The 27,558-nt window shown below is 35.8% G+C and overlaps 1 protein-coding gene across 3 annotated transcripts; it reads right to left on the bottom strand.

Moving 5' to 3' along the window:
• Positions 1–329: 329 nt before the first annotated feature.
• Positions 330–27,558, bottom strand: LOC306850539 (tyrosyl-DNA phosphodiesterase 1-like). 3 transcript variants are annotated; one of them, XM_079386217.1, is made up of 16 exons: positions 27,338–27,512; positions 26,493–27,094; positions 26,356–26,399; positions 26,197–26,252; positions 25,992–26,088; positions 25,739–25,773; positions 24,313–24,405; positions 16,341–16,484; positions 15,498–15,576; positions 14,647–14,832; positions 13,379–13,427; positions 13,236–13,302; positions 12,132–12,239; positions 10,162–10,264; positions 6,939–7,044; positions 330–1,002 (listed from the first exon to the last, which is right to left on the bottom strand). In XM_079386217.1, exons 2-16 carry the CDS (start codon positions 27,082–27,084, stop codon positions 929–931), a joined length of 1,833 nt encoding a protein of 610 aa, XP_079242343.1. In that variant the 5' UTR covers positions 27,085–27,094; positions 27,338–27,512; the 3' UTR covers positions 330–928. The 3 variants fall into 3 exon arrangements, with proteins under 3 accessions (XP_079242343.1, XP_079242342.1, XP_079242344.1); XM_079386216.1 differs by having other exon boundaries at positions 344–1,002; positions 16,341–16,511; positions 27,338–27,558; XM_079386218.1 differs by lacking the exon at positions 14,647–14,832 and having other exon boundaries at positions 344–1,002; positions 16,341–16,511; positions 27,338–27,521.

Below are 27,558 nucleotides of genomic sequence, written 5' to 3'. Positions count from 1 at the left end.
CTTTTTAAAAAAGAATTTGAGATGTTTTCACCATTTCATTTAGTCTTCTTTTTATCTGAACTCTATTGGTTATACGACAAATCCGGCTCAAAATGGATGAGAAAAAAATAAAAATTATAAAAATAAATAAATAAACGGTACCAGTTATCTGCTTCTGAGGTTTTTGAATCAAGGAGTAAACATGACTACGTCAAAGCCATCGACAATGGTTGTTTCGCTGAATAAAAACATAATTTGATTGCTATTTTCAAAATACATTACTGGGTTTCAAAATAAACATGTTTTTTTCCACAAGTGATAGGAGGACACTGCTACTAAAAAATGTATTTAGTTCCAAGGTTTTCCAGTTGTAAAATGCATTTTATTTGGCCTTTTTACAAAATGTTTACAATTAAGGCATAACTAAACATCTTTACAGTTTCTGTGATTACAAAACATGACTAAAATACAGCATTTAGGGTGCACACTCTTATGATGTACATCTACCATTCACCCAAAAATGAAAGTTTTGTCATCATTTACTCACCCTCATGTCTGTATTTTTTTCCCATGTTGAACACAAAAGAAGATATTTGGAAGAATTCTGAAGAACCAAACAGTTGTTGGTCCCCATTGACTTCCATAGTTAGGAAAGAAATACTATGGAAGTCAATAGGCACCATCACCCTTTTGATTACCAGCGTTCTTTAAAATATCTTCTTTTATGTTCAACATAAGATCAACAAAAAATGTTTGGAATGACACGAGGATGGGAAAATAATGACAAAATGTTCATTTTTGGGTGAACTATTCCATAGAAGTGTGTCATTAAGGTGGCTAAATCCTCACAAGGGTGAAATAGAACAGACGTGAAGCGGAGTGAGATGCCGATGGTCTGATTTCCATGATACTCTGTCTTATGCAGATGATTCCCTGAACCTCAAACTGCTCAAGAAGGAACCCAAACATTTCCATGAGTGTCAGGGGCTTGAGTGTAAGGAATATTCCAGATCCACGGTTTATCTGCAAGGAGAAAAAACACAACTGAAATGCAACAGCATACATTAATGGAAACCCTGGAGATTAACAGTCTCTGAGTCTGACCTGCTCCAGGCAGAGTTCATGAAGCTTTGATGCAGAATTACGTATTTGCCTTGGGCCAACAAAGATTCCCAGTATGGACAGAAGAGAAGGTTCTGACCTTTCCCTGAAGGCTGACCTGCCTTGAGATATATGCTCACCTGTGGCATAACTACTGGTGTGTGTACTGTATCAGCGTGAAGGATCGTGCACAAACTGTGCGGTTTACTTAATAATGTATTATAGATATTGACTTCTATAAAAGACTGTAGAAAAGCAGTATCCATGGTAACCAGCTGACACAACTGGATTCAATCTCAAAACAACCCAGCACTTAAAATACCTCTAAAAAGCGCATGGTGAATGAGGCAAATGGTTCATTGTCAAACTGCTATACTTGTGATATGAGAACATTACACTTTATAACTTACAGAAAAAAATATAAGCGAGTCACTTATCTCAAAGGAGTTCTCACAGATAACTGTAAAATACAGAGGCATATATAGTCAACCTTCAAAACGCTTGTCTTATTTACGTGGTGTATATTTTTTATTTCTGTTGTTTTCATTTTAAATTTTAGATAAAGTTTGTCATTTTTTTATTATTTAAAAAAAAAGTCTATATAATTTTTACAGTTTTACTTTTAGTATACCAAGTCGAACCAAATGAACAATTGGTGCAGGATGATGAATAACGATGATTGCCTTTGCAAGACTAAATTATTTAATTAGTGCAACAATTTCAAGAACTTTCAATACTGACAGTTTTTTCATCTAACAGCAGGAACACACAGCAGTAGGGCTAGACAAACATTCACATCCAGGCTTAATTGTTGCCTGGAACAGCAGCAATATATGTGAAGAGGAAGTGAAGCAAAAATAATCATACCAGAAGGGGTGCATAAAAATTGCATGCAATTTACCAAATTGATTACTGAAAATAAACAAGAATGACACACTTCTGACCTGATCTATTCTTGCACATTAAGAAAGCATTCATAAAGAACAACCTCATTTTTTTGGAAGGAAGAGTTCTCCTAAAAATGAAAATTATTACAAACGTTCTTCACAGCTGTGGTAACTTTCATTGTATGGAAAATTGAAGCTTGACCGATCTGGGTACACAGATGACTGAATTTAGTTTTTCGGGTGAACTATTACTTTAATGGCGTTTGCACATGAGAGGATCTTAAGCAGCACTCAACGGTCTCCTCACTGAATAAAAGAATTAGACTCAAGTAGCTACTGAGCAGCGGCCCATTCTAATTCACAATAGCTGGTCCCTTTTTGGTCGTGAGCCGAGACTGAGCCCGTTTGAAGAGTAGAGAGTGCTGAGAAGTTCTGAGCTGATTTAGAGGGAAACGAAACTATCCTTTTCTCATCACTGAGCAGAAACAGCAGCAGCAACAGTCAGGTCGGAAATAGAAATGTATTACGTTTGTCTTAATATAGAGGTGCAGGTACTCTTTGAGGTGTACATTTGAGTGTGTGACTGGGTTCAGTCTGTATTAATATCACAGGTGTTGACAGCAGGGGCTCAGATCAAATGAACTGTGAGAGTGAGCATGACGGATGCTCTTATTAAAGAAACCATAATCACTGACATATCCCCTCCTCATAAGAGAAGTCATATTTTAAAAACTCCTTTTAGACAAAATAAGAACTCTAAGAAAGACTTTTCAATTAATACGTTTTAATGTACTTTAAAATGTCTTTTTTTTTTTTTACTTTGCCTAAAAATTCTGATTTGAATGAAAATAAGCATGTTTTCCCTTCCTAATCCTCAATAAATCCTCAAAATTTAACTTTTAAGTTTTTGTAATCTCTACAGTGATTTATATTTATTTAAATCAGAAAAAAACCAATATTATAATATAGACAATATATGATAATACATTTAAATAATTAATTATGGAAATGTAATAATGAAACTTTTTTGATTACAATAATAATAGTATAGGGTGGAAATATTCTTATGAAGATTGCATTATAAAAATGTCACAATTTTGGAGAGAAGATCATCTTAACAAGTCCTCTCAAGATTTTTCCTATGAAAAATAGCTGTTTTTCCAAACAAACGTTCGATTCTAGTTTCAAAACGGATTCGTTTGGAACGTACATTCAAAATGATTAATTACAAAGTACTATTAATTCAACCCCAAGCTGGTGCTCTGGCAAGCAGAGCATCTGACAGAAATAACACTTGAGACCAGATTCCTTCCGAGCAAACAGCTATATGTAAAAACGAAATCAAGTGCAAAAGAAAGTCTTATTACCTGAACATTTTCATGTATTTCCTTGAGTGTGAAGACGGTCAGGTATGGAAGAGCTGTTGCTATGGTGCATGCGGAGAAGTTTGCAATTGCACATTTGCTTTGTAAAGCCCAGGGTTATCTGTCTGTCTCCTAAAAGCTTTAATTATAGGTCTTAAATGGCCTTCTGGGTATTATGTAGTCTGCAGTATAGTGGGGGATGCACAATAGTAAAGCTTTGGATGACTTGAAGAGGCAGAAATGCTTGTGTGACTCCATTGCAGTTAATTGTTAGACACACAGTTATGTAAACGGATCCAGTGGGAAACTGAATATCACACGAATGAGTATCAACAAGGACTGTGACACGACGCATTTGATTTGATTGGATAAGCAATCATCTGTAGGAAATGAAGTGCCTCTATTAAGCATTTGCGCACTGATAGCAGAGGCGAGACACTACGAAAGGCCTCGGTGGAAATAACTTTCATCTGAGCTTTCGTTGAGTGCTGTCTGTCCTGGCCGTGACTCTGAGTGGACGACTGAAGAACACTAAAATATGCTTAATTTATTGTCTATTACAAAAGATTTATTAAAAAAATTATAATTTTGGAGTTGCATTTTAACCTAATTTGTGTACAAATGTTTGTCGGTCTGATTAAATATGTATATGTATAATATCTCATATAAATTACATATAAATTCTGGACATACTGTGCAAAGTATACACTACAGTTCAAAAGTTTGGGGTTGGTAAGATTTTTTTTAAATATATGTGAAAGAAGTCTTATGTTTACTAAGGCTGCATTTATTTGAACAAAAATACAAAATAGTAATATTGTCAATATCATTTATTTATGTTTTACCATTATATCAGCAACAATGGCTATATTCATTGCAACATTAACAACATCATTTCAATACATCTTTTACAATAATACAACATTTTCTTAAGCACAATAACTATACAAAAATATACAACGCATCTTTGCAAAACAAAAGTATTAATTTCTAAAAAAAACAAAACAAAAGTACTGACCCCAAACTTTTGAATGTTAGAATATATCCTAATAGAATCTATGTGACCCTGGACCACAAAACCAGTCATAAGTAACAGGTAATATTAGTAGCAATTTCCAACAATACATTGTATGGGTCAAAATGATAGATTTTTAGTAAAGATTATGTTCCATGAAGATATTTTATAAATTTCCTACCGTAAATATATCAAAACTTCATTTTTGATTAGTAATATGCATATTAACTTAATTTGGACAACTTTAAAGGCAATTTTCTCAATATTTAGATTTTTTTTTGCACCCTCAGATTCCAGATTTCCAAATAGTTGTATCTCAGCTAAATATGTTATATTCCAACAAACCATACCTCAATGGAAAGGTTATTAATATAAAGGTTATTCAGCTTTCTGATGATGTATAACTGTTTGAATGTATGACTGGTTACTACTGGTTTTGTGGTCCAGGGTCACATATAATGTGATATATATTCCAAACACAGACAAAAAGATTCACTGATTGAGTGCTAAAACATAATTTACTGCTAAAAGCCAATTGAAACCACACCGATGCATCATAATCAGTGCAGAAGTCCCAGCTCACTAAACACACTGAGAATGCCGCCCATTTTTATCTTGACCTGCAGGCCACGCCCACTGATCCCACTTCATGGCTGAAGCCTCTGTTATCAAAAGACCTACGCTGCTATGGCAACCACAGAGGGCTTCTGCCTCAGTTCATAAACCGATGACACCCTAGGTTTCAATAGTACCATCGATTGCCGCCTCTATTTTCTCTCCATGATTAAAGGTCATCAAACGGACGTGTCAGGAGCAGGGCCCATAGCGCTCTTATTTTCATTTACTAAGAATGTGGCGCCAATGACAGTTGGATTTTCTCTGCAATTATAGGGCTGAGCAATCAAACGGTCTGAGACTGATATAAGTACTAGTGAGTCCTGACGTTATCAGTAGCATGTCACATAGTGGATACCCAAAGACAGAATAAAATTATCTTATCTCTCAAAACAAAGCAAAAACTGAAAATTAAAAAAAGCAAAGTCTATCTAATATACTCTATTTTCAACATCAGGTGCTTTATTTTTCTCTGCAAAACTTCTGTACCTGAGACCATAATTCAGAACCTGTAATTTCAAGTTTGCCCTGCAAGTCATGGTTAAATATCACGGCACTTCCAACAAAGGAATGAAATTTCTTGCACCCTTTCCTATGAGCTTGGGCTAAAAAATGGAGAGAAGTATAAAATGACATACTGTGCTTTCCCTAGAACTGGATTTGGATTTTCAAAAAACAATTTCAGAAACATAAATCCTAAAAAAAAAAAAAAAAGATATTATTTTTTAAAAATTATTTAACATTTTCGATGTTTTAACACCAATTCATTACACCAATTAATATGAAATCTCATTTTCTTTTTATAGCATGCGTTGAATGCAAAAATAGGGATATATCCCTGTGAGCCTATTGCCTCTGAATCTGCATTTGCACAAAAGTCTGAACCACAAAATACTGTAATTACCCCGCAGATGATAATGAGTTAATTTAGTGTCAGCAGCAAGTCCTGCAGGCTATAGTTTGGGTTCATCTGCAATTATTCTGTCAGTCAAAACAATGCAGAGTTTTACTAAACAGCCATATACTTGACTCATGACCAAAACGGTTATTTACATAAAATGGCAGGCTTCTCGTTTATACATATTGGCTTACCGGAAGCTGACAAGTAACATCCTTTTTCTTCTTGCATACATACATGAACAGAAAAAGAAAATAATTTATTTGGAATTGAAATGTTTTTTCTATTCTATTCTTTTTTCTATCTTAGTTGCATTTAAAAATAAAATAAATTACCTCATTAATCGGCTAGCTAGACTAATGAGTATCAAATAATATATTTTTTTGATAAATGTTTTATTAAATGAGAACATGAGAGAATTTGGGTGGCAGTAAATGTCATGTTTCCTCATTATTAATCCCATTTGATGGCTCAGAGCACACCACTGTGCAGGAAATGAAATGGCCATTAATTGTGTCATGCACACCCCTTGTGCGTCACTGTTGTCAGCAATTAAAATACACACTTTGCCATCTCGAGTAGCTGTCTTTGAACACCTTGCTCATCACATGTAGTGATGTACACTCAAGAAACACACTTATTCATTATACGAAAGGCTGCTATAATTAAGGAGAATGCAAGTTAGCTAGAAAACAAATAAGTGTCAAAGAGCAAATTAAGACACTTGTATCAAAATATTAATTTTTTAGCCTGGATACTGACCTGCACTGCAAGCTTTCATTCAGGCTTTTGCGTTGTGCAATTAATATCTACAGAGTGTTTCCTTAGCAATCATTTGAACTCTCAAATTCAAAGTAAAGGTTAACCTTTCTTCAAGTGATGATTCAGTGTACTTTTGACGCATTAAGCAAACCTTTAAACTTTGATGCAAATGCCTCATTGAAGTGTAAATCTGTCATTTTAAATATGTGTGGTTGTTCAGAGTTCAGAAGAACATCTCTGACATTTTAATGAAGGTTGGAACTACAATGAATCTTAGTTGAGTTACTTTTGGGGAATGACGCAATGTTCAGTCTCACCTTTGCTTGAGTAACGCTGAGGTGGGAGGTCAAAAGGCACTGGGAAGCCTTTGGAGGAGCTGGAGACCGGAAACACATTATTCTCCACAGGAAATGTGCTCATGTTCTACAGACAAAGAGAAAGCACATGTATTATTAATGCTCAATAGGGATGTGCAAATCTGTTTATGTTCAAATTCAAAGTTAACCAGTCTGATATTCAACATATAAATAAGATAAATAGAAATTAGCCTACTTATTGCACAAGACTCTCACTGTTCACACACAAAAATTAACAGCAACACTGCAAGAGAGGCTTAAATAATCACTACTTGGCCAGATGACTATCCTGCTCATATCTAATGCCTAAAGTTTTAGTTAAGAATTAACTAGCACCCTACAAAAAAAATAGTTTTCACACAAATAAATAATATGCATAATAACAACAACAAGTCTGAAATATATGACAAAAAACAATATTTCCATAAAAAGAACCAGTGGATTATTTACATTGTTCAAAAAAGCCTGGGAACATGTATAAAAAAGGGAAAAAGGCCCAAACTCAATGAAAGACCCTTTTATTTCAACCTCATATCAATAGACCTTAAAATATGCCATATTCTATGATCATCCAGCTCTAATGAGAACGTGTGCATTTGTTCATCCTGTTTTCTGTGGAAAAAGCCAGAGGGGAGCAGGGCTGTTCTGAGTGATGCTAAACTCTCATTTGTGTGGTGGGCATGATGATGGAGAGGGCTGGATAGATTTAAAGGGCAGTGGGGAATATATCACCAGACTCAGACAGCTAAAGCTTTCACAAAACCCAGAGAAATGAAGCAGGCGCAAGCACACGCAAACACTGTCCTGCTATCTATGAAGAAAAAACAGGAAGTGACCTAGAAACTCAATATAAAAAGTTAATTTTGAATATGGAAGGCATCTGGGAATGTTTAGAAAGCTTTTTACATACATGTTATATACTATATTGTGGTGGCCAAAATTATTTCTATCTGTTGCTGTAGCAGGTATATATGTGTGTATGCATATATATATATATATATATATATATATATATATATATATATATATATATATATATATATATATGTGTGTGTGTACACACCAAAAAAGAGAAAAAATAATAATAATACAGTAAAAAAAAAAAAAAAAATCTCAACAAAACTCCAGAGTGACCTTCAAGCTTCTACTTAAATCTCAGCTGTCACAAGTAATACTGATAAATTGTTTGGGTGTAACTAATAAACGCATCTTAGGGAATTTTAGGGGTTGTTGTCTATCACAGTTTATAATTTCATCCAACAGTTTGTAAAAGCAAACACAAAACAAAAATGAACACCATGAATCCATACAAAATGAGATTGAACAGTGAAAAACTATTTCTGCTTATTTGAACCTATTTAAAAGAACAGTTCACCCCAAAATGAATTTTTTGTCATCATTTACTCACCATCATGTTGTTCCAAACCCTACAAAATAATATATTTGGAAAAATTTTGTTGAACCAAACAGTTGTTGGTCTCTCCTTTCCTTCTAAATTTCTATAATGGCCTTGACTGCTTGGAGGAGCTAGTAATGAGCAATATACATGAATACTAAATCAGAAAAATTGACAAAATTATGAAATCCTGTATTTAAAATGAGCATGACTCATCAACTGCATCTCACTTCAGGAACATGCTTTATTAAGTCAACTACCTTTGTTGGTGGTAAAGAGGACAAGGGCGAGTTTGGCTCACAAGTAACCACTGGTTCTGATTGTTTATGGCAACACAGCATGACTGAAACAATGTGATGCTGTATTGAAACCTGAAAACATGCTGTCAAAGGTGTTTCGTTAAGAGCAAAAACAAAATGTATTTTGTACTCTGGTGATCTTGAACAGTCTGATCTCAGACTTTCTTAAACAAGAGAACTTTAATTAAAGCACCACACTGTGGCAAACAAAAAACGTGACTCATTATGAAAATTATGGAGCATGAACTTTACAGATGTAAAAATAACTTCAATAGTCAACATGCAGCCTCATTTGTAACTTAAGCAAGCAACCAAGTAATAATAACGTGTACTGAATGCAAATATAATGTCCTAATAACATGCTAAATGAAAAATATTATACAACCTAAAAAATGGCTAATTATGGATCCATTATAATGGAACAAACCTTGTGAATTATTCAAAAATGACCTCTAGCAAGAACTTACCATGACATAAACAAGACTGTGTTCAACTAAAACAAAGAGGCTTCAGGCCACAAAAAGACCAAACACATCCCTATTGAATAAGAGAGCACAACCTTTCACTATCCTCTTTCAAACTCATGCTTTTCCCCCCTCTTTTTTTTTCCACACCGAGAGAACTGAACCATACTGTTGCTTAGCAACTTTTGAAGTACTTCTAAGACCTACCCTGACAACAAGGACAAATTACCCTGCGAGTATGTGAGCGCTACACAAAAGCTCTGTCTCAACATATGGATAAATATGAGATCTACTCCAAGACATTATGTTTAGCATTTACACAGTTAGAGTAGTTTAGAAGTATGCTCAGAGACTCTACAGATGTCTTTTTTTGTCTCTGTTGAGCTCCTTCTCTTGGGGTTTTACTGGAGATCTTAATTTCTCTTTTAAACTAATACCCTGCTGGAAGATGGCTAAAGTGCTCGACTCATCAACAAGTAATAAATATTTTGAAACATGACTAGAAAATATAGGTAACACTAATTTTGGTTAGAGTTCACATGGTTTCTACAGTAAATTCCATGATTTTCCATGACCTTTCCAAGCTTGGAAATCACACTCTCCATATTTCCAGGTTATTGTGATAGTCCAGGAATTCCATCTGGTGAAGTCATGAATACGCAGAGACAAGCAAAAACTTCTCCATTGTTGTTCAGTCATAGTACAAGCAGAGTGTGACTTGGTTGGTCGGCCTCTTCCTCTGTGATTGGTTAGATGACTAAAATGAGACTGTGATGAGCGCTGTTTTTTACCCAAAATTGAACATTCTTCAATAAATAAATGCTCAGTGTCTCGTCGCACTCCTAACGTTTTAAAAACTAAGTGCTCCCATTGAAAACAATTTAAAAATAGCCTTGGGAAAAAAAAATTCTTTGGTGGACATGCGGCCAAACTAGATACCATCCAGCCACAATCAGAAGCTGGTTTTAACTGAATTTAGCAGAAGGTCAGAAATGCTTATGTATTTGAATAGTCACAATACTCACAAAGGCTGAAGGCAGATAGAGAACTCCCAGTTCATAGGAACGAACCATAATCTGAGTGTTGCTCTTCTCCAGGGCGCCCCAGGCAGCTTTTGATAAATTGGCACTGCGGAGGATACCAGCAGATGAAGCTTCACCCATGTTTCAAAGTCAAACATTCATGAAAATGTCACCTAAACTAGAAGTGTTAGCATTAAACATGTCAAAGCTAAAGGATATTGTTGAGGACATTTTTTCAGACTGCAATTACTGAATAATTAATGCGTTTTGGACTTAGATGTTTAAGAATGACAGGCCATGCCTGAAGGCTTTGGATCCACTGCAGGCTTTAATCTTCATAAAACGTTCTATGAATAACTCATCGCCGGACACGACTGACCTAGAGACATTGCTCACGATCTTCCTCCCAATGCATTTCAACCACAATTAAAGCCACCGCTTTGAGAAATGCCGCAAGGAACAGTGGCCATTCATGCTGCCTTGAGATGAAAATCATGTGGGCTTCAATGCCACAGCCACAGGAACATCATGTGTTAAAGATTTTAATGATGAATATCTTTATCTGCTGGTTAAAGAGAGTGTTTTAAAACCAGAATCTCTCCTCTGTGATTGGCTTTCTAGGGCAAAATCAACAAAATTGCTGAACTTAACATGCTATTCCTGGATGTAATCTGAAAGATCATCAAAGAGAATTATGTTCTATTACCACTTCATTGTGTTTTATAACCCACCTGCTGCTTGTCCACTTCATTTAACCACCAAGCAAAGTCTTTAGCACTTCAATTGACCAATTGCACTAAAGGGCTTTGATTATCTGTAAAAGCGCTGTTGTGTGAGCAGTTCGAGGAAACTTACTAACGTCCAGAGTCCAACAAACATATAACCTACCAGACCGAAGAAACAGGAAAGTGGTTATTATTTTGCAGCTAAGAAACAGCCAATGAAAGAGAATGGCATAATCTTCAATAAACAAACATATCAGACTTATGTTGTGTAAATATACATTTATGGAGCCTAAGGGATCCTTCAAGTGGAACACTATCAATGCAGCACAGAAGACACAAATCTGCCAGGGATCAGAGAAAAACAAGCCTCCTTCTGCCAAGAGCATTAATTTGGCAGCTATGAGCAACTCTCTGAAGAACAAAAGAGCAGAAACGGTGCCGATCTCATCCAGCTTAGCATTAACATGTCATATTCAAGGCAATAAAGATGAGTTTTAGTGTTTGTTGTAAAAGATTAACAGTCATATATACTGTATGCATCATCAACAAAACCTATGAGTAACCACAAACTGATTTCAAAGCTGATGCAGTTATGTTTAAAATTGTGTATTTCCTTCTAGACTGCTCTTGTTATTTTGTGGTGATGTGCAATTTGGAGATGATCTGAACTGATACACGATAAAGACTTAATTATCTAATATTGCTAAAGCAGCATGGATGTGAAATAACAAGTCATAAAATCTCAATAAAACAGGCGTTTAACATGATGATATATGATTATATTGCCTATTAATTTAAAGTGCATTTTGTAATAGCAGAATGGCAATCTGTATTTGCAACCACTCAAAACATTTTTTTTTAATAAAAAAAAAAAAAAAAAAAAAAAGATTGATACATGAACAATTTTAAAATGCTGGCTTGACAACAATTAACAAGTTTTAGTTGAATCACTAAAACTGGAAATAAAATTCAAAATTAAAATTAAATTAAAATAATTTAAACCTATATTAAAAAAAAAAAAAAAGTGACAAATGTAGTTAAAATAAAAACTGAAAATGTACAAATAAAAGCTTATTCAAAATATTAATAAAAACTATAATAGTATATAAATAACACTAAAATAACTTTGCATGCCACAGTTCTTCAGCCTCTTGAGACTAGAGTAGCTATATCTGATCTGAAATGCTGACTGTCAAACAGGCCTAAAATGAATTCAGTTTAGCAAGTAAGTTACTTCATCATTCTAACCTTGTGACAAGGAACCAGGCTAGTTGTGTGAAGTCCGGTGAAACCCTCATATAGGTTTTAATGTGAGGCATCGCATTGCTCCTGCCAGTAACATCAGCATGCCAGCCACTGATTAGAGGAGAAAGATTGAGAAGGTAAGGGAAGGAGAGAAAGAAAATGGAGAAACACCTGCTGATATACCTTTCCGAGGAGCAAAAACACCCAAAAAAGTATTTCAAGTCAAGTCAAGTCTCCTTTATTGTCAATTCTTCCACATACATACAGAGAATTGAAATTGCGTTACTCTCAGACCCTTGGTGCATACAGTTAACATTTAAGACACTGACAGTAGACGTTCAAATACAGATAAATACAGTTTAAACATATGTACATACAACTATACAGATATACAAATGAGGACATTTGTAGAAAAATAAAGAAAGAGATAGATAAAGTGGCATAAGGCACATGGCAGAATAGATAGAGTGCAAATCATTTAAATAAAACAAAAACAGTGCAGATATATGTGTAGTGCAAGAAGAGCTTATCAGTCTGTTAAAGTGACAAAAGAACAGTCTTTTTTATCAGACTATCCGAAGAGGATAGTCTGATAAATCAAAACATTTCATGCCATTTGCAGGTGCAGCGAGATAATGCTTTAGGGCGTACTGTGCAGAGAAAGAGGAGAGCTTTCTGTCTGATTGCTGTCAGCATTCAGGCATGAATACAGAAGTCTACATGGACTCATTTAAATATACTGAGTAGAAGTGTAGTGCGCGCACTTCAGAGGGGGACTGAGATTGAATCTACATCGCAACAGGCCCATCTCTGATCACTTAGCAAAATTGAGGCGACCAGTAAAATTGCTTATTTATGGTTATAATGTGTTCAAATGATGGGAGAGATGGAATAAGAACCTAACTGAAATTTCTAAGAAGCAATTTAAGGGTCAGACAAGTCTTCAGAAAGGCAGCTGTTTAGATCATGAGGTCTGGAGCACTGCTAAGGAGCCTATTTTAGGAGAATATTTATGGTAACATTTAAAAAGGGTAATTTTAGGCTGAATATTGATGAGTACATTGGCAAAATGTTTTTTTTTTTTTTCACAGAGATATGAGAACTTACTGGAAGTAAGAGTGAAGCCAGAGCTGTTTTTGAGCCGTCTGTATGCTGTAGGGTAAAGATCCCCCAGCTGCAGGGATAAGAACAGTTAGTTTTGAAAAACATTTAAAAATTGTTTTGATTTCAGAGTAAAAAATGAATGATACCTGGATAGCCCTCCAAACTGGTTCTCACATTTTCCACAGATGGGTAAACCTAGAAATGACAAAGGATTCATTCCTTTTTTTAGTTTGTGTCAATTTGACTAAATGTTCATTAATATTCTTTTCTTTAAATAAATTAATACTAATTCAAGGATGGATTCAATGGATCAAAAGTAACAGACTTTTACATTGTTAAAGATTCTATTTCAAATAAATGCTGCTCTTTTGAACTTACCATTCTCAAAGAAAAAAAAGTATCACAGTTTCACAAAACTATTAAGCAGCATAACTGGTTGATAATAACAAATGTTTCTTGAGCACAAAATCAGCATATTAGAATCATTTCTAAAGCATCACGTGACAAAAAAACTTATAATCCTCAAACTATTGAACTGTAGGCTATCTACCTATCCACCCATTAAACCTACTGACCTTTAAAACACTATGAAACTAGACCCAACTAAATTGTCTTACTCGCACAATACAGATGTGATCTCAATAGAAAAGTAGCTTTGTGCATAATGTGTTCTTTATATGTCTACATTTAGAACCTATGAATAATTTCACCCATCCTTAACAGTTATGGTACTGAATCATCTCAAGACTCAACAGAGTTTCTGAAGCCCGCTAACTGTAAGAGTCTTCGGTCTTTAGAGATGACACAGTAACATTTAAGGCTTGATGGTACTGTCTGCCATCTTTCTCTGTGCTGAAGACTCTCCGTGTGGCGGCTTGATTTTTCAACTGACATTTAACAATAGCTGCATCAGACAGAAATCAATCTTCAATCCCTCCATCTATTGTTATGCAAATAACAGAATGGATGAGAATTCTTCTTGTAAGTATTGTCTCTAACAGCTCGAGCCGAGAGAGACTTGACAAGGTTTCCTTTTTTTGCAAAATTGGAATTCAAGTATAGCAAATGGGAACATGCTATGAATACTAATTGCTAATTTAACATGCGGGACGTCAAATTTCATAGCTCTGAGGGACTATATACTGAAATACATGAATGAGGAACATGCAGAAACAGGCAGACGCATATGTGCGCTCCGGCGTCCCTCCTTGATTCTAACCTAATTAAAATGGAGACACAATTGAGGGCTCATTTATCCTGATAGACAAGCAAGCTGGTAGGAGAATATGCAACTGTGTTTATTGTAATATCCATCTGGCCACGTTGTTTGCAATCCAGAGAGGGTAAGGCAGCGATACGAGCAGATACTTTCACCGCTTCAGCATGCTCTGCGGGGGCTGTTCGAAACACTCACCAGGAGCATCTGTGCTTCTGGACTGGCTAATGATTTCCCTGCCTTCCCCAGTGTGGTCAGAGTGCGCTGGAACTCAGCTGCCAACCATTTAGTTTTATCAAGTCCCATGGAGCCAATACTGGAGAACTGGCCGAGCACGTGCCATCGCTCTTCGTTCTGCACGGGCTTTGTGTGCTCACTGAGCAGCTGAGAGAAACAAAAACAATGAGTGTATGTCACACTATATCAATATTTGCATGCGTCTCATTTGGCAAGCTTTTATCAAGTGACAGATGAATTAGCAACAAAATTGGATAAATGGTCTTTGACGTCAACAACAGAAGATATGGGACGTGTTTTTATCTCTCTTTTAAAAGATCATAAGCCTATTTATTCTGTCACAAGTATGCATGATTATATGGTCTGTTGCACGTTATTATGTGCACTAGTATTGTTTTGCTCTGCTGTCAGCAATCTTTTCAAAACAGCCCTTGACATATTTTTGGTTCACGACCCACCAGTTGAGATCCACTGATGTGGGATGAGCCTTATGAAGGTGTAAAGTGTGTGCTCTGTGTGAGTCAGTCATTTATATCAAAGCGCTGTTTAGATAATGTTCAGTGTGACTCCATTTCATTACAGAAACTGATTTCTCCTGGCTCAGTTTATGAATCTTGCAAAGACCGATCCAACACCTCACTCTGCCCGTGTTATTTGAATTCCCTCAATAAATAAGGCATGAAGAGTATATCTCCAAGGGTTTCCTGCAGGCGTACAATGCTTTTTCATGAACATCAATCACTCTTATGTCTAGTGCGGAGAGGAACTATTGTCTTTGAAAGAAAAAGACTCGAATCACACAAAAACATTACTTTTCTTAATCGTAGATGGCCCCACTTCTCCATGGCAGGTCCTTGATATCTTCCTGGAGTTGAACCAATGAGATATACCCTATACAAGAAAACATAAGAAGTTACGTAAAGCATTTTTAAAATTATAAATACATTTTTATTTAATTTATTTACATTTTTAATTAATTTAGATATCTATAATATTAATCACCATTTAAATAATGAAGGTGGGATTTGTTTATTTACCAAGTCATATTAGTGGAACCAAACCTGATAGATATGCTGAGTTTTATTTAGAAATCAAACTGCAAGATATAGATATGCTAGATATTCATGAGCTGCATTGTTTTCTGAGTCATGCCATCTGAGTCATTCCATTCAGGATTCAAGGATGAATTCTGTAAAATGTATTCTGGTTCCCACAAAAATCTTAAGCAGCACAACTGTTTTCAACACTGATAATAATAAATGCTTCTTGAGCACCAAATCAGCATATTAGAATGATTTCTGAAGATTAATGTAATGCTGAAGACTGTAATAATGCTGAAAATTCAGCTTTGCTATCACAGGAATCAATTATATTTAAAAATGTATTAAAATAGAAAATGGCTGTTTTGGTAAGTTTTCAAAAACATAAAATAAAATGTACAATGATATTGTCTATTTTAGATAAACCCACAACTAAATGGCATGAAAAACTAAATAAAATGGTTGATTTACATGTCACTCAGTGAGTCTCAAATTGGATGGTTTCTGCCAGAATAAGCAGCATTGTGAACGCCTTTTGCAATCAGTCAAAGGTCTGACTATGCTAGTCATCTTTCTCATTTAAATAATGGCTCTTTCACTTGTTAAGAACCTCACCTTGTTTCTGACAGATCATGCTGTTTGATGCGGTCAATCCACTCAGCAAGCTCTGGAGCCCGGTATGCTTCCAGGTATTCCAGCAGGTCTCTTTTGAAGTTGGTGGGAGACTCCCCCGCTGTTCCTGGACTTCCCTCCGGTAACCTGGGGTACAGAGGACTCATCCACATCCTGTCATAGAGATACCAGCAACATATTTACTAATGAAGGGCGTGAATCATCAAAATGTTACAAAGTTCATGCACAAGATTGTCAGATCCTGAAGTTGCGACTGGGGCATGTCATATTTGCCTTGCTTGTGTTATATGCCCGTTTAAAAAGCAAAAAAGTTAAAAGTGAAAATTTAAAAGAATGCCTCTGGAAAAAAACTATTCCAAGGGCAATCACAACAAAAATAATTAATTCATATGAGTCAGTTGTTTGCGAATCAGACTGCACTAGTTTGTCTTTTTGCACATCCCACAAAGACAACTCAATAGAAGGATATTGTTTGATATCATTCCACATCTTTTTTATTGTATCACATTCAATACAGACTGAAAACTCACACTTAAATGTTTAAAATATGATTTTATATAAAATATATAAAAAAATTTTGCCATGGCTCAGAGGATTCAGTAGTGAAGGGGCAATGTTAAATGTCTTTCCATAAAATTAATTCAGTGAAAAAAGTAAAAGCATGGGTTGTCAAAATTCTATATGGATTTTCATTCACCTTAATTAAAATATGGAGTCTAATTTTACTACGGCTGATAGCAATAAAGCAATTTATACACACGGTCAATTTCAAATTATTTTTTGATAGTTAATATTTTAACTTTTGTAGAAAAGATCAACAGAGACCCCTTCATAGTATTAGGCTTCTGCATTCTAGGCTTCTGCTTCTGGCGCTAGGGGTGTGCGATATTGAAAAAAAAAAGATATCTCGATATGTTTTGGGATTTTTTCGATAAACATAATTAGACTATATTTTGCCGAGTGTGCTATTGTGCTGATATCTGACTACCGTGGACAGCTGCAGTTTTTGATATTCTTCATATTCTGTGTGGTCAGTTCACATCAGTGATTAATTAATCTTTTCATTTAAGTTTAAATTGATTTTTACCTTTTATGAGCAATTTTACCTTTAATGAAGCCATTTTTTGAGTCAAATTGTTACAAATCAGTCAATTAGAATAATAAGACATTTAGGCTGTTACCAAACAAATGAAACCAGTATCATCAAAATGAATCTTTGCAGAAGTAGAATCTGAATGGCATTTAGATGTGTTTACACACTGTTTAATGCAGCTCAGAGGGACATGGAGTGCTTTAACTTACAGTTACAAATGCATAATATTTTGATATTTTAAACATAAAACATTGAATACTGATATTTGAAATTATTTTAAAATGAACAGATACTTTTAATGTGAAATTAAAATCGCCAGTAGGTGGCAGCATATCACTGTTAATAAATGAGTCATTGCGACTGAACTGAATCATTTAAATGGTTGATTTAATTGATAAATGGGAACGAATCACCGTCACGTTGTTCAGAGACGCATAAAACAGTGCTGTAACTGTTTGGAATTTTATTTTTATTTTTTTGGCGAAATGGAGCAAAATCAGGCAATATGGTGTTTAAAACGCAAGTCTCTTAATATAAACTTGTTGTTTACTGAACTGTTGTATAAAATCCATATCACAATCATGCTTATTTTTGAACAAAAAACAGCACTCTTCGTGTAATTTTAACTATATGAAATTATATATATACATTTTCTGCTCTCATATCTTGAATTTTGGGATCATTCTTAATGCATTTTGACTGAATCATGCAGTGAAACACTCTAAATGCGCATGCGCTCTAGTCTAGACTTAATGAAATGAATGCGTGCAGTCTGTAGGGGTGTTTTGATTGGTTTTTGCAAAATACTCGATAATGTCAAATTGCACATTGCTAAAACAACAATTACGATGTCGCAGACGATATATATCGCACACCCTTAGGTGGCGCTATATGCAGCAAATTTATGTTTACTCTAAAACGTCATGGACTAGAAACAAAATATAAAATATCTATATCCAGAGGTGTAAAGAATACCTGAAAACCATACTTGAGTAAAAGTAAAGTTACTCCACTACAATTTACAAGTCACCAATGCCAAAACAACTTGAGTAAAAGTCTTTGAGTATCTGATTTTAACAGTACTTAAGTATTTTACTTATACTAAATATAGGCTCAAAGATGCACTAGTCAAAGAGACATTCCAGTCAAAAGCTGTAATGTTGTGGAGAAGCTGGGGAAAACAGGCAGAGGCAAGGATCTATGTGCAGGGATTTCATGGAAAAACTAGAACAAATAATAAGCCAAAAACCCAGTAGCCCCTCACTGCAGAACAAAGACCCAGGGGGCGGGGTTGGATCCACATCTAGGGGTGGAGATGGTAGGTTTAGGGGTGGGGATGGGTGGGTTTAGGGATCAGGGGGTGGAGACGGGTAGGTTTAGGTATATGTAAGGTGGGAGGAGTTGGCTCTAGATCCAACCACACCCCCTGGATCTTGTGTTCTGCAGTGAGGACCATCTCCAAAAACCAAAGGGAACAAAGAACAGAATGAGGGGTAAACAGACAAGCCTTACATTCAACAACTCACAAAGAACTAAAGAAACACTAGGGCTATATATATATAATGCAGACAGAACTGCTTGTAGTTTCAGCTAACCCATCGCTTCATCACAATCTCACCTTCCAGTTAGGCTCATCTACCATAACTCCTTCAAAAACAGCCAGAAACCTTGGAGTTGTGATTGATGATAAGCTGAATTTCTCAGACCACATTGTTAAAACTGCCCGGTCCTGCAGATTTGCATTATACAATATTAAGACGATCAGGCCGTTTCTCTCGGAACATGCAACACAACTCCTTGTTCAGGCTCTTGTTCTGTCCAGACTTGACTATTGCAATGCTCTCTTGGCAGGTCTTCCAGCCAATTCTATTAAACCTCTACAATTAATCCAAAATGCCGCTGCAAGATTAATCTTTAATGAGCCTAAAAGAACGCACGTCATGCCTCTGTTCATCAATTTGCACTGGCTACCAATAGCTGCTCGCATTAAATTCAAGGCATTAATGTTTGCCTACAGAACCACCACTGGCTCTGCACCCCTTTACCTAAATTCATTACTTCAGACTTATGTGCCCTCTAGAAGCTTGCGTTCTTCAAGTGAACGACGCATTATTGTACCATCCCAAAGACACACAAAAACACTTACACAGATTTTTTCATTAACTGTTCCCATCTGGTGGAATGACCTGCCCAACTCAATCCGAGCAGCCGAATCCTTACCCATCTTCAAGAAACAGCTAAAAACTCATCTGTTCCATCTTTAATTGCACCACGTGGTGGTGATGGCGCAGTGGATAAAACACATGCCTTTGGTGTGAGAGACCCGGGTTCCAATCCACTGTGAGACACCAATGTGTCCCTGAGCAAGACACTTAACCCCTAGTTGCTCCAGAGGCGTGCGACCTCTGACATGTATAGCAATTGTAAGTCACTTTGGATAAAAGCGTCAGCTAAATGAATAAATGTAAATGTAAATGTTTACTTGACCCTCTAACTCTAGCACTCTATTCTAATTTTATTTTATCTATATGTCTTTTTATTAAAAAAAAAAAAAAATTAATAATAATAATAATAATAATAATAATATTTATCTGTACTGCGTTAGGCTAACCAAGACTTGTAATAGCACTTGCACGTTGCTGCTCTTTTGTTGGTTTTGATTGCTTCTTATGTCCTCATTTGTAAGTCACTTTGGATAAAAGCGTTTGCTAAATGACTAAATAAATTAAAATAAATAAATATACAGGAGGCTAACAAGCTGAACAAGATAAGATAGAAACTGACTACAAAAACCATGGGATACAGGAAGTGACATAAAAGTCCAAGACAAGGCACAGAGCACACAAACAAGAAAGAGCTGATTTGTGAGGAGAGCAATCACATTCATTTTCTAAAACCAAAATAAAACTGAACACCTCAAAATGGCAAAAAATAAATAAATAATAATAAAAATTTAATAAATTAAATAAAATTAAAAAGTCAAAGTCTTCTTGCACTGGATTTGGCCTTATTGCCAGCTGCAGTCATGTCCTTATAAAACACCTGTGATTCACAACAACTTGCTAAGGCACTCGCATTCATGTAAAGTAGTCTTGTTGACAAGTTTGGGCGATTAAGGGCAAAACGCACAAGATCTAGTACTTTCAGTGCCCTGTAGTAGGCAGTATTACATTTTTTGTAGCAGAAATAAACTGCTGCAGAAAAGCTAGGTGCCATGCAAAATGTAATGTGTAACTGCAACACTCATTTCAAATGTAGTGGAGTAAAGAGTATAGATAATCATTCAATAATGGAGTGAAGTAGAGAGTAAAAGTTGCTAATATCTTTGATACTCAGTAAAACTACAAAGTATCCGAAAAGATACTCAAGTACGGTAATTAGTTACATTTACTCCAATACTTTATACCTCTGTCTATATCCTATCTATGTCCTATAATATCTATAATGTCTAAGTGAATATTGTTAAGTACAATACCACAAAAATAGGTGCATATGGAATTTCTGAAGACATACAGTGCCCTCCAAGAGTATTGGAGCAGTAAAGACAAAATTAAGAGATGAATATGAGACAAAACTACAGAATGTCACATTTTATTATTAGCCGTTTCAACACATACATGTTTTACAAATAAAAAGAACAGCACTTTTAGAGTTCATCCCACTCATTGATGTGAGCATAAGTATTGGGACAGTTGAACATAAGGTAGATATAAAAGATTAAAAGCTATTATTTAGTTGCAGATCCCTTGCACACAATCACAGCAGTGAGTCTGTGACCCATAGACATCCCCAGACTCTTGGTCTCATCCTTTGAAATACTTTTCCCAGCCTTTAATGCAGCCAATTCCAATTGTTGCTTGTTTTGGGGAGTTTCTGCCTTTACTCTCCTCTTCAGCTGGTGAAATTAATGTTCAATCGGATTTAAATCTGGAGATTGACTTGAGCAATCTAAGATTTTCCATTTCTTTGCCCTTATAAATTCCTTGACTGAACTGGCAGGGTGTTTTGGGTCATTGTCCTGATGCAATATGAAGCACTTCCCAATTAATCTGCTAAACTTTTCTTGAATATTGGTAGGCAAGATGGTTTTGTACCCTTCCAAATTCATTCTGCTATTGTCATCATAAATTAAGTCATCAGTAAAGTTGAGAGGGCCTGTTCCAGAGACAGCCATGCACGCCCATGCCATGACACCACCTCCACCATGCTTTACAGATGAGGCTGTATGCTTGGGATCATTTGCAGTTCCCTTTTGTTTCTCCACATTTTTCTTTCCCATCACTTAGATAAAGGTTCATCTTTGTCTCATCGGTCCATAAACACAGTTCCAAAACTCTTCTGGCTCACCTTTGTGCTTTTTTGCAAACTCTAATCTCGCCTTTCTATTTTTGGTGCTGGTCAGAGGTTTGCATCTTGCTGTGTAGCATCTGTAATTCTGTGTCAAAGTCTCCTGAGGACAGTAAATTGTCAGAGCATCACCCCAGCTTTCTGGAAGTTGTTGGTGATTTTACAGACATGCCTTTTATGGTTCATTTTCACAGGTTTTATGATTTGTCTGTCATCAACTACTGTTGTTTTCTCAGCTGATCAGGTCGTTGTTGGTTGCTGGTGTCGCTGGTGGTTTCCAAACTCTTGATTTCTCCATGACCTTTGTTTTTGCTAGAGCTCTAATTGACTTCCTCTTTTCTTTTAGCATCCAAATTGCTTGCTTTTCTCTCAAAGTAATCTCCCTCAGCTTCATCCTGGTTTGTGTGTGTCATCATCGAATGCAAGATTCAGAATGCAGAAGTAATGGATATAACTGATACGACACATTCCCTGCTTTTAATATCTGAAGAATTAATGCAACAGGACACAGCTGATCACTTAGAAAGACCTGTGAGGCAACTGCTCCAATACTTATGCTCACATCAGATAGAGGGATGAAACTCTAAAAGTGCTGAACTTCTTAGCTGGTAAAACATCTATGTGTTGAATCACACAATAATAAAATGTGACATTCTGTAGTTTAGTCTCATATTCATCTTTTAATCATATTTGTAAATGTCTCGACTCCACAGCCAACAGACCAATTTTGTCTTTACTGTTCCAATACTTTTGGAGGGGACTGTATGCACCAATTACATCAATTGTTGGTGATAAGGGGCAATCTATGGCAAAACGGTTCAGCTGTAATTAAATTCAATGTGAATGATCATTTTCTACCCCATTTTACTCTAAATTTGGGTTCAGTAAGTAAGAAATTAATAGTTACAAAAGATTTATATTTGAAATAAATGCTGTCCTTTTGAACGTTCTGTTCATCATGGGGTTCGAATCCACTGTGAGACACCAATGTGTCCCTGAGCAAGACACTTAACCCCTAGTTGCTCCAGAGGCGTGCGACCTCTGACATATATAGCAATTGTAAGTCGCTTTGGATAAAAGCGTCAGCTAAATTAATAAATGTAAATGTAAATGTCATCAAAGAACCCTGAAAAATGAACAATGGTGTCCACAAAAATATTAGACAGCTGTTTTCAACACCGTTAAATAGATAAATGTTTCCTGAGCACAAAATCAGCATATTAGAATGATTTCTGAAGGATCATTATGCCACTGAAAACTGGAGTAATGGCTGCTTAAAATTCATCTCTGCCATCACAGAAATAAATGACTTTTAAATTATATTAATTTAGAAACCATTGAATAGTAACAATACTTTAAAATATTGCTGCTTTTAGTGTATTTTGATCAATTAATAGCAGCCTTGGTGAGCATAAGAAACTTCTTTCAAATAATTGTTCACAACAAGACCAAAAAACGTGAATAGTCAATAGTGCCAACTTTGATTAAATGTTCATTTTACAACCAAATGTACAACCACAGGCATTTTCAGCTGGCCAGAGATGCTTTATTCTTTCAAATTTAGCAGCTGTGGCTATATTCTCCACTTTTCTATGCTGCCAATCATTTTCATTTGTGGTTACACTTTATTTACAGGGACACTGAGGACAAGAAATGATGCTTAGAATAGATGGGAATAGTCTTGGGAAATATTAAGCCGAATTCAAACTCACATCGCCCGTATAAACACCCCGGTACCATATGGCACAGCACGAACCGCTACATCACAGCTCCAACAGCACTTAATGCCCTCTTTGTGAACTGAGGGCAGTACAGGTTGAGTGAATGGGCCAATATACTGTACTATGTCAGATTGTCTGAATATATGTATACCAGCGGATTTAAATATTAACTGCTCAATTTAGAGATTTCATTAATCCACAGCTTAGTGTGGTTGATAACCTAACTGGCGGCCTAACCCTTTGACTCTGGAGCTTTTGTCTCCTTAATGGTGTTCTGTTCCTGATACACCGTTAATAAAATTGAACCTAATAACCGAAAGCGATTGCTAATTCATTAGCCATCATTCTGACCTGCCTGCTAGCTTCTGCTGGTATGAATATGACACCATGGAGAATATCTTTATTAAAGGACAGCTTTCATAAACCACGGTTTCATTTAAGCAATTATTCCATGTAGCTAATTTAAACACACCGTTTCGGGTCAGAGAGGTGTCTATAACAATGTGATTGGTTTGTTCGGATTTGCAGAGCTCAACACTCCTATTTAGGATACATCAGCTTAATTTCAATTTACTCTAAGTGTCTGCTCAGTGTGTTGTCATAGCAACAGACAAATGTGTCATTAGGACTAGCGAATGCACCACTTTCATTTCAGATATGAAACAAATGTTGATGTATTCAGAAAACGAGAAACTACAAAGGAGAGCACAAAATAAACCGCTAGAACGTTTCTGACCATTCATTCACATGAGTTTGTTTTTAGCCCCTCCCATTCTACACTGGACCACCTTACCCTTGTGTCTTCTGGTACCAATCGGGTCGGATGAGGTTTGAGGTAAGAATGACGACTCTGAATCCCTCCTCGTACCAAAGCAGCATCATTTTCCTGCAAAAGGCAACTATGATTTATTTTAATATGACTGATTTTACATAATGACATTTATTTGATGCAATCTTTTTGTTTCATTTGTGTCCATCAAACAGCACAAAACACTACCATTAAACCCTATGGCACATTTACCAAAGACTCAATATGAATTAATAACTAATTATAATAACTTTGATTTTACCTAAAATCCATGGCTTTTTATGTCAAGCGGCATAAAAGAATAGATTTAAACAATGAGGCACATTTATTACGCCTGCAGCTTCTGTGTTATATTAATTATAACAAAAAACCCACATATTGAAATTCAAAATCAATTCTATGCTGTTCTTTGTGTGAAAATGTATTAAGAAAATAACTCACGTTTAGAACTCATTTAAAGGCAAATTAGCACTTGAGGACTTGACAAAGGTGTTCGAGAAGGATTATACTGCCAATCTTTTTGTTCTTTTGCTTACTTTTTTACTCAATTTATATAAAATAAGACAAGCCATTTAATTCGCTCCTCTGGAGTCAAAAATGCTAAATCCTGTTATGTCTTTCTCTGTTGAATAAAACATGAAAGATTCTTGTGCGAGAAAACAGTACTCTAGGAATACATCACATTAAAATTCAATACCGAGTCTGTTTAACATCTAATTTCAACTCATCGCAACAGATGCTCAGCTGATAATCTGCACGCCGGCATGGACTGAGAAGACATTAATACTCATTTGAGTAGTTCGAGAAGTGCTACATTCAATATGCATTATTCTACTGACTGCTAATAAAACCTAAATCCTGATCAAGGTGTTAATGAAATTATATAAGTGAGCTACAACACCACCACTGTTGCACTGTTACATATTAAAAACCAAGCCACCACTAGAACCACACCAATATATGCTTTCTGAATATTTCATTTCATAACTGTGAGCATCAATGTTTTGATGTTAGGTGCTCTCATGGCTGAGCAAATTGCTTTATCCATATTCTGTGATGGTACTGATGGGATGTGGCTTACAGCTGGCATTTCAGCTCATCCTAAAAGAGTACCATAGTTCAGGTGTGAACTTTGTGCAGGCCAGTAAAGCTCTACACATCAGACTCAAGCATTTAACTGGTGGCATCCTATGACAGTGACACCTTAAAAGTCACTGAGATTTTTGGTATAACCCATTCTACTGAAAAAGCTTGTCATATGGTTGAATGCTTTATTTTATACACCTGTTTTATGGTTGTACATATAGGTTTAACAATGTAATTTTTACTAGAAACTTCAAGCTTAAGTCTTATTTTCTTCACCCACTGTCTAACTAAATTTATATAGATAAATAAAATGTCCAACACTCACGTATGATGTGTGCCAAATGCAATATCCAGTTTGGCCTGTTAAAAACAAGAGAGTTTGATTCAACAACAAACATTTAGCAAACATTAACAAACCTTTTTAAACTTTAAAAATCCTGCCCTAAAAGTATTTTTTATGTTTTTCCAATATACACACAGTTACTGAAAGACATAATATTTTAGGGGACCTCAGACTACCATAAAGTTTAATGCTTCCCTCTAGTGGAAAAAGTTGATTATTGCAAAAATGACAGAACCTGGCAGAAACGAATATGTGGATATGGTTTGGCTTGCTCGATTAACCGAGCCTTGGACTCTCTTTTTTCTCCGTGAACGAGTATGACCGGTTTGTCCCTAAAAACAACAAGAACAAACAGAATAAGCACTCACTTAGTGAGTTCAGTGTGATGAAATGAGTGTGCAATTCTACATCAAATCTAAAAAGGTGAGATTTCATCCTACCTGAATTCAGGTGGATATTGCTCCACCATCCATGGAATGTCAAAGCAGTAATTAAACTACAAAAGAAAACAAAAAAGTTGATCAGGATAAAAACATTACAAAATTTTGTATGGTTGGTAGTAGTCTCTTTAGCTGCAACTTCATTTATTAACACAATACCTGTACAGACTCTTTCAGGGCTCCAAACATTGGAGAAAGTATCTCTGATTATAGAACGGGAGTAGAAAACAGATTATTATAATGATTAGAAATATATAACATGCATCAGAACTTAAGTAGACAAACTCTTTAGATACCTTTGATATGCAGCGCTCCAGTGTTGAACTTTTTTGGTATCCCAGTGACTTTGTTTAAATAAAAACGATACATGTCATTCATAGACAATAAATTGGTCTCAAAGAAATCAGCTGGCTCTTCTTTATAATAACTAGTGCCATGGGGACTCGGAGGACGCCTGTCTTCAGTCTTCTTCTTCTTAGGACTTACAATAGACTTCTTGGGCTCTTTTTTCGGGGCAGGTGATGGAGTTTCATCATCACTGCTTGAGAGGATCCAGCCTGCCTCCTCTGTTTCTCTCTTTCTCTTTACAGAAGGTGAATGGTTGCTTTCATATTTTACAGGGATGGTTTGAGTCATATGTGCAGCTTTCCTGGCTTCAGATCTCATGGAGGGAGCGGATGGTTCTTTTACAGAATGGGTGTCCTCATTGCGTTTTGAACTCAGCTTGGGCTCTTGCTTGAAGAAAGTGGTGATTGTATCAGGTTTTCTTTCTAAATCAGGTTTAATGCTTAGTTTGTTTGAATCCTTCTGAGGTGTTGGAGGAATAATGTTGTCCTCGTCCTCACTATCTGATATGGTCCACTTGCCATGTTGACTGTCCTGGGACATTTTTGTTCAGCTGTGGATCACAGTATTATTTTACTTGTATAGTTGCAAACAGTAAACTATATACTGTAAACTTTCATACTATGTAACGTTATACTGTCTGATTTTATATAACAACTATGTGTATTTGCACAGGTAAGTTAGATGGAGTTTGTACAAAAGATAAACGCTCGCATAGATGATAGATCGTAAAGCTACACTGTATGCGTTACATAATACCAATGTAGTTCAGCGTAAATGAACGTATGTTACTTACTAAGAGGCGGAAAGAGGAAATGTAAGGCTACAAGAAGATAATTTTAAAATTGTTTACGGTTATAAGGAAAGAAAAGTACTGCAAATATACAGCTACAAAACTGCTAGACCCTTGTCCATTAGGAACTAATATCATTATCATAACAGCACTACAACAGTTCGCTGTGTTTTGATTTGGCACATGTAGCAGCAGCAGGGTCGCGCCATAATGTCCTTCAAAAT

This window comes from Barbus barbus (genome assembly GCF_936440315.1).
Source record: "Barbus barbus genome assembly, chromosome: 30".
In the NCBI taxonomy this organism is placed as follows: Eukaryota; Metazoa; Chordata; class Actinopteri; order Cypriniformes; family Cyprinidae; genus Barbus; species Barbus barbus.
Note: the sequence above shows the minus strand (reverse complement) of the source record. Positions and strands in the feature narration are given on the sequence as shown.

Coding starts and splice junctions, on each gene's coding strand:
- LOC306850539 (XM_079386216.1), bottom strand. CDS start 27,084: ATGTCCCAGGACAGTCAACATGGCAAGTGGACCATATCAGATAGTGAG. Junction 25,774..25,991: donor CACATATTCGTTTCTGCCAG/GTTCTGTCATTT, acceptor TGTTTTTAACAG/GCCAAACTGGATATTGCATT. Junction 7,045..10,161: donor TCTATCTGCCTTCAGCCTTT/GTGAGTATTGTG, acceptor CTTTGTCTGTAG/AACATGAGCACATTTCCTGT.